The following is an 8,763-nucleotide window of genomic DNA, read 5'->3' on the forward strand; positions in this document are numbered from 1 at the left end:
TATATATACATCTATATATATAAGTCATGGTTGAGTTTGTTGAGCCTCGCAGATAGCAGTTGGAAGGCAAAAATATTTTATTTCGCGTCACATGGTATATTCAAAACATTTTCTATCAATGGCGGAGCTCAAATTCGCACTCCAAAACTGTGTGCTTAAGTTTTTATCCGAGGGAAAGTGGCAAATAAATTTTCCTCTATTTTATTATATTTTAGGGAAAAGGGAAATCTTAGTAATTACAATTGGTTTATTAAATAGGTCGTGCGATTCCCCCAAGAAACAAAGGGAAAAATATCTTTACTTTTAATTATGCGTACTTGTGCCAAAAATAGATTTTAGAACAGGATGTGGCTTTTTAAAAGTATGAGAAAGTGTTTCGATTGGAATAATTAATTAGGATTTGCTTTACGGAAAAGAAATAACATAAAATGATTAACAGAAGCCTTTTATGTTACATCCCATATATATTAATAAGATAACGACCATTCAGACAACTGTTCAATTATTCATTTAAGATAAAATATCAGGCCGGATAGCCTGGTTTGCAGGGTGCTGGACTCGCATTCGTAAGAACGGGAGTTCGAATCCAGCCAGCCGAAGACTCTCTCTGTGTAGAGAATGGTGACTGGTGCACGTTAAAAATGTCGAGTCACTAAGTCCTTCATGCTCCCATGGGTCCACCTTATAAACGGCCTTAATGGCCTACGACAACAGCATCAGAAAAAAATATATATCACATTGCGTTGAGAAAAAAAAGTATGGTAAAGAACTACCAGAATATTATAAAATTTACCGTGTTTCTTTCTCTATGGAAATACCAAAAATCGGTCATTTTTGTCTATGAGCTTTGGTAATGGTTTTGATAAAAAATTTTAAAAAAATAGAGTTTTATAATGCGTGCTTAATTTAATAAATGTGGTAAAGTTAAGTAATTTTATCATGATACTTTAGATGTTATATGGTAAAAAAATCACTTATCCCATAAAATTTACTTTTCAGTAATTTGTTTGCAAAATGTTTGGTGATAAGAACTATCCAGAATAAGTACAATTGATAATAAGAACTACCTATTTGAAATCCAGAATTTCTGGTAAATCCTTCCATATAAATGTAGAAATTACCAACTGAATAGTTTAAATACTGTATATTTAGGATTTTACAACATGAATTATTTTTTTCATTAAAAAAATTTCATTACCATACGCACGGTAATTTTACCAGAATTTTCTCTCAGTTTACATTCTTTTCCATATCGATAAATATTTAATAAAAAAAATTAATCCATACAAAAAAACATTTTTTTTTCAATAACATTTTCCAATTCCATCATCTTTAGACTTGAAACTTGGGAAACACCCAAGAAGGGAAAAAATTATCACTAGGAAATAAATTCGAAATCTCTCATTGAAAGATCGAAACTTTCTTTTTATACTCTAAGGCTTTGAAAACTTCTAAGAAGGTCACGTTTTCTGGACTCTATTAATTAGAATTTTTCTTATTTTTTAAATAAAGAAAGGTACTGGGGAGGTAAGAAGCGGTACCATCCAAACCTGTTCCAATCACACCTCAGAAAGAAGTCCTGTCTCTGATTCAAATGCAGATTTCTCGTTTTAGCATGCATTTCCATTCTAATATCAACGAGTTTCTTAGACCTATTGTGTAGCATGCAGAATAAAACCCTTTTACAAAGGCATTGGATTCGACAGAACAGGGTTCGTTCTTTTATAAAACTAGTTTCTAATCTTGGAAAATGGTTTTTCGAATGCACTTCAGCAAGAATATGGATCAGGATTTTAGTGTAATTAAAATGAATACTATTTAGATGTAACTGTTATTAAATAGGCATAATTTATTATAAATTTAAAAATTATAAATTTACAATGATTTGCAAACTACTTTTTTGTATCTTTAGTGCGAAAATCTAAAACCATGTTTGTAAAATTTAACACGTTATTAGTTCTCTTTGTATTTTTTTTTCTACACCAAAATAGTATGGAGCAAGATTGCAATTCAACAATGCAACACAATCAAAACATCAAAATACCTTTATTTTTCTGATAAACATTTTTTTTTATTTCTTATGAGCTGCACAATCAGTCTTCCCGATAAGCAGACCTAGTGCGTTCTCCAGAAGTGGTATCCACTCTTTCAGGACCACCACAATGGGTGAGATACTGTTGGTCATTTTAATTTGGACGTCTAGTTTCTGCAACACTAGATGGCAGCACCGAGACTCTGTTTGGATGCTAAAGGGCACTAGGAATTTAATTTTGCCGGAAATGCCAAGAGCCAATAATGCACTCCAGGGATCTTTTACATGCCGCATAATCATACGACATGGCCGCTGAGGATTTTCTGCATCCCGAAAATCCGGTGTCTGGACCGGGGATCAAACTCGCAGACTTGGGCTCAGAAGACCGACGACAAACCAACTGTGCCACCCAGCCACTGCTGATAAACATATCATCTGAGATAACTTTTCTGGTGAAAGCATTCCAGAGCTAAAGGTATTAAAACAAATCAGTCAATTTTGAGGGGTATCATCTTATTCTTCACATTCAAAAGAAATTGATTTGACGTCGATCCCTACACTGTAAGAAATTACGGGTCAAATTACGGTAAAAAGTACCCGCACGCAAGGTGCCATTACTTTATAATTTTAGATCATAAAATCCATAACTGTAAAGTTTTACGGAATAAAATATCGGCTATACCGTAATTTTTCAGCACTGCAAAATACTTTAATCATTAAATAAATATTACGGTGAGCATTTCATTATAAAATTTTACGATTAAAATAGATTTTTGGATAAAATGGATTTTACGGTTGTTGCACTTAGGAGGGTGCCAGAATTTTTTGTCACAATTATTTTGAAGATTATTCACAGTTTAATATCAATACCTGCAGCTATATATCCAAGCGATTTTGCTGCAAAATTTAAAAATATTTTTTTAAACCATATTTCCCTTAACCACTTGCGTTGGAGAGACGTAATACGTACATAAAGATACTGTTTTGACTTTTTTTAAAATTTCAATAACAGATGGCGCCACTGGTACTGTTAATCAAGAAAGATTTTGTTTTGTTATTTTTTTCTTCCCTTTTTCAGTTTCAGTTTAGATTTAAGTCATTATGTTGGTAAGATGAGTAATTTTTTATGTTTGACAATATGGCCATTGAAATTTCAATTACTCATTTATAATTCAATGAAAAATATTTCTATGTTATCTNTTATAATTGTAGTTTCGATTTCAATTAAGAGAGCTAGATAAAAGTATTTTATATTGCTCTAGTTAATGCTGTTTTTTGTTTTTATTTTTCGGTCCGTCGATAAATCTTTGATCTTAAATCTTGTATTTTGTAATTATAATGGAAACTTTAAAGAAAAGACGTAGTATTTTGAAAGGTAAAGTAACGCGTATAAACAATATTCTGAAACCGAAATTTGTGTCTGGGGAAATAGAAAGAGCGGAATTAGATGTTTTTTCGGCTCAAATGAATGAAATATGGGTGGAGCTTAATGAGATTCATACGGAAATTATCGTTTTTTGCAAGAATGAGGAAGAGGCAAGCAGTATGAAAGAATTTGATGATTTGGCATCTAATATTGATACGTTGCGAATTAATATTGCGCGGGAAATGTCTGAATTGAAATCAAAAGTAAACAACACTAATAATGGCGGCGTTTCTCCAGATGAATCGAAACCGAAACTAAATTAATCTTGTTTAAAGTTACCCAAATTCGAGTTACCGAGTTTTTATGGAGATTTCAATAATTGGATGTCATTTAAAGAATTGTTTTTGAGTTCCATAGATAAAAGTCCAGAATTAACAGAACTTCAAAAATTTCAATATTTGTTTTGCTAGTTTAAAGGCTACTGCACACAAGCTTATTTCCAGATTTTCGCTCACAGATGAAAATTATAAACATGCTTGGCAGACTCTAGTTGCGAGATATGATAATAAACGTGAATTAGCGTTCGCGCAAATTTCAAAACTATTTAATTTAAAGACAATTAAGTCTAATTCTGCGGCTTCGATATTTGAAATTTTAGATACGTGTAATGAAGTTATTCGAATTCTTTCAACTTTAAAGTTAGAAGTTAATCCTATGGTAGATGTTATTTTAATATTTTTTATTTTGGGAAAACTAGATGATACACTAAGGCAAAGATGGGAATTATCTTTAACTAATCAAGATATTCCAACATTTTTAGAATTGGCTAAATTTCTTGAGCAACAAGCAAAAAGTATTTCAAATCAAACAGAATGCAAGCCAAGGGTTCTTCCTAAAAAGTCTCAAAACAGAAAATTTATGCAATATTTGTAATGAAAATCATTCGATTGTTAATTGCCCCATGTATAATAAGATGTCTGTTGATGACAGGTGGAAAGAAGTTATATCTAAAAAGTTGTGTATAAATTGTTTAAGAAAATTTCATATGGCAAATAAATGCCGTTTTACTAACACCTGTAAGGCATGTCATAGAAAACACCATACTTCATTGCATAGATTTTATTCTAATTCTGAAGAACCGAATGTAAGCAATACAGTTTGTTATTCTAACTCAAATTTAGATAATGCCAATTCTGAAAATGTTCCTACAGTGAGGGAAAACATTCAACTTAGCACAACTTGTCTAAATTCTAATAGTGTTGATAGTAATACTCTTTTGTCAACCACTCTGTTAAAGGTAAAAAATGTGGAGGGTAATTTAATTACATGCAGGGCATTGATTGATAATGGCTCTCAGAAATGCCTCATAAGTAAAAGGTGTGCAACTTTATTGGAATTAACAGAGACTGTCTCAAATAAATCAATATCTGCGATAAATAATACAATGATTGAGACAAATCTTAATGAAGTTATTTTAGAATTCAAACCTCATTTTAATGAAAACAAAGAATTTAATTGCACTGCACTAGTTGTAACCAAAGTCACAAGTGATTTGCCAAATTTTAAATTTGACTCTAGTTATTGGCCACACCTTCAAGGACTTAAACTTGCCGATCCTACATTTTTTATTGCAAGCCCAATTGACATTTTACTAGGTGCAGATATGTATGCCGAAATGCTATTAGGTCAACTTATTTCTGGAAAAAAGGGTACTCCAGTTGCCATAAATTCTCATTTGGGTTGGTTAGTGTCCGGAAGAATTTTTTCTGACGCTAAACACGAAAAGGATGTTGTGAACTGCCACCTAGTTGCTACTTTAGAAAGTCAATTGAAAGCTTTTTGGGAACTTGAATCAATTCCCCAAACTGAGGTGAGAACCAAAGATGATACTGTTTGCGAACGCTTTTATGATAGCACAGTCACTCGGAGTTCAGGTCGTTACACTGTAAGATTACCATTTAATAATTTTGGCAATTCTGCCTCACAAGCTCTTAAGAGATTTAATTACCTTGAAGCTAAATTAAGTAAAAACAATTCTCTTAGAGAACAATACTCGAAATTTATGCTAGAGTACCTTCAGTTAGGCCACATGGAACTTGTTCCCCCTGATGAGATTGACAAAGAGAAATCATTCTATCTCCCACATCATTTTGTCATAAATGAAGATAGTTCGACTACTAAACTAAGAGTAGTCTTTGATGCGTCCGCTAAAGACTCTAATGGAAATTCTCTTAATAGTGCACTGTTTTTAGGCCCTCGTTTGCAGCCAGAGCTTTTTTCAATTTTATTGAAATTTAGATATTTCAAAATAGCAATCAGCGGGGACATTGAGAAAATGTATCGCCAAATTCGAATGAACAATGAAGATAGCGATTTTCAGAGAATGTTTTGGAGATTTAACCCTGATGACGATTTACAAGTTTACAGATTGCTTACAGTGACTTATGGGACAGCCTGTGCTCCCTTTCTTGCTGTACGAACTTTAAAGCAATTAGCCAACGATGAAGAAGTTAGTTTTCCGGAGGCTTCAAAGGTATTACAGGATGAATTTTACATTGATGACCTACTCTCAGGTGCCGATTCTATTGCAGAAGCTAAACAACTTGCGACTGATCTCAATGCACTTCTTGAAAGAGGAGGATTTAACTTAAGGAAATGGGCTTCCAATTGTTCGGAAGTTTTTAACAATATTCCTGACCATGCTCTTGCTTGTCGAGACATTTTAATTAAAGAAACCCAGTCTCATAAGATTTTAGTACTGTTTTGGAATTTTAAGGAATATACATTTCAAGTTAAGATTTCACAGCCAGGTGAAGTTCTATCCAAAAGAAATCTCCTCTCAGTCATCACAAAGATTTATGACCCCCTAGGCTTCTTGTCTCCAACTACTATTGTTTTAAAAATAATGCTACAAAATCTTTGGAAAAATAAGTTGCCTTGGGATGAACCTATTCCCGAAGAAATAGATAAGACTTGGAAAATATTCCATTCGGAAATGGAGCAACTTAGAGACATAAAAATCAAACGAAGATTTAAAAAATCCTCAGAGACTGTATAACTTGTTTAAAGGTAAATGCTGTTTCTTCAAGCCAGCTCATGGCCGATTTGCCTCGTGACCGAGTTATTCCATCTAAACCTTTCCAACGTGTTGGGATGGACTTTGCAGGTCCAATTTCAACCAAACCAAATTTACCTAGATCTAAAGTCACTTTAAAGTCGTACATTGCACTTTTCATTTGTTTTGCTACGAAGGCTGTCCACTTGGAACTTGTCTCTGATTTGTCCACAGAAGCCTTCTTAGCATCCTTTCGTCGATTTATTGCTAGACGAGGGTTGCTATCTGATGTATACAGTGATAATGCCACAAATTTTAAAGAAGCCAGTAACTATTTGAAGTCTCTGTACAAAATTGTTCGAGACAATTCAGTTCAAGATTTTTCCAGCAATCTTCAAATATTTTGGCACTTTATTCCTCCTGCAACACCTCATTTTGGCGGACTCTGGGAGTCTAATATTTAATCAACCAAGAGACACCTGCTGAAAGTATGCGGCTCAGCTACACTGAATTTCGAAGAACTGACTACGCTCTTGTGTCAAATTGAGGCTTGCCTCAATTCACGACCGTTGTTACGTTTTGAAATAAGAATTGGATAGGTTTTGTATAATGGAGAGTTGGGTGAAAGCGTTTTTTTTTTTGTCTCCAAATAACTTCTGACTTATACAATGGAACTCGAGTTTATGCTTAGAAATATGTTGAAATTTTGTATTTTCTTTTAAGAATTTTTGTTTAATAAAATTTAGGAGTGGAGGAAATGGGGTACATTTCCTGCCGTACTCAACAACCGTTATGTCCATTAACCTCAGAAATAAGTGATCTAGAGGCTCTTACCCCTGGACATTTTATTGTGGGTGCTCCACTTCTTTCATTGCCTGAGAGACCCATCACCATCCATGCGTCTCAAGTCTAGATGGTCTTTAATTCAAAAACTTAGTGCTCAATTTTGGATCAAATGGAGTAAAGATTATCTCCAAACTCTACAAGCAAAGTCTAAATGGACTGTTTCTGGCTCAGAGTTTAATGTTGGAGATTTAGTTCTTCTCAAAAATGACAATGTCCCACCTCCATTAAAGTGGACTCTTGCACGAGTTGTGCAAGTATTTCCTGGAAACGATGGTATTATTAGGATTGTTAAATTAAGAACAGCTCATGGAGAAATCACCAGGCCTATCTGTAAAATATGTCCATTGATGAAAAAATGACATTTCCTCCTCCTTGGGTGGCAGGATGTCTTGACTTTTTTATAATTTCAATAACAGATGGTGCCACTGGTACTGTTAATCAAGAAAGATTTTGTTTTGTTATTTTTTTCTTCCCTTTTTCAGTTTCAGTTTAGATTTAAGTCATTATGTTGGTAAGATGAGTAATTTTTTACGTTTGGCAATATGGCCATTGAAATTTCAATTACTCATTTATAATTCAATGAAAAATATTTCTATGTTATTTACAAATCATGCTCTGTTAAATCAATCAAAGAAATAAAAGTAAATGTCCGGTAAGATTTTGAAAACTTATTTGATGTGCTAAGTTGTCATTAATTTCATTTTCCCACATTGTATTAGTTTCTATAAATTTAATGATATTCTACCTAATTTTTATGATTTTTCCATTATATAAGTTTATGATTTATTTAAGGTTCATACCAGATACTTTTGTCTCAAAATCACCAACGATATGCTGTAAAAGCCACCTGACAATTATTGCAGAAATAAAAAATAAACTAAAAACCATCATGGTTCAAATCATAGAAATAGAAATGGAATAGTTCGAATTTCTATGAAGTATTGAACATTTAGTACTTTGCAGAAGTTTAATCATTAATACATATTATCAAATTTGAAATTGTCGAAGACTACACTACAACTTTGCGATTGATAAGTTTTCAACAAATTTTCATGATTTCGCGGTTCAACTTGCGATTAAATTATTATAAATTATTATTATTAAATTAAATTATTATTGTTCTAACAACATAAATAATGTAAATAATTACCCACTAATGATTGAAATGATATAAAAATACATTTTCTTCTACATTACATTGCACTTCGAATGCAGTAAAAGTTCGATGCAACAAGTACGGCAGGCCGGGATACCCTTGTTGGTAGGGCATTGGGCCCATGTTCAACGGTTCGTAAATTCGATTCCCACCTTCTGCAGATTCCGCGAACAATAAATGGCGACTGCAGCACATTAAATCTGTCGGGTCACAAAATCCACCATGTTCTCATAACAAATCATACTTCTGGGGGTAATGAATTCGCGATTGATCGTTCTTTAGTTCAGGTCAAAATTACGATCCACGGA

General features: G+C 33.2%; 1 protein-coding gene across 1 annotated transcript; it reads left to right on the forward strand.

Annotated features, from left to right (window-relative positions):
* The first annotated feature begins 4,371 nt into the window (after positions 1–4,371).
* Positions 4,372–6,456, forward strand: LOC122269463 (uncharacterized). Its single transcript, XM_071183752.1, has one exon. It carries the CDS (start codon positions 4,372–4,374, stop codon positions 6,454–6,456), a length of 2,085 nt encoding a protein of 694 aa, XP_071039853.1.
* The last annotated feature ends 2,307 nt before the right edge of the window (positions 6,457–8,763 follow it).

The sequence above is a fragment of the Parasteatoda tepidariorum genome, chromosome 7 (assembly GCF_043381705.1).
Source record: "Parasteatoda tepidariorum isolate YZ-2023 chromosome 7, CAS_Ptep_4.0, whole genome shotgun sequence".
In the NCBI taxonomy this organism is placed as follows: Eukaryota; Metazoa; Arthropoda; class Arachnida; order Araneae; family Theridiidae; genus Parasteatoda; species Parasteatoda tepidariorum.

Coding starts and splice junctions, on each gene's coding strand:
- LOC122269463 (XM_071183752.1), top strand. CDS start 4,372: ATGTCTGTTGATGACAGGTGGAAAGAAGTTATATCTAAAAAGTTGTGT.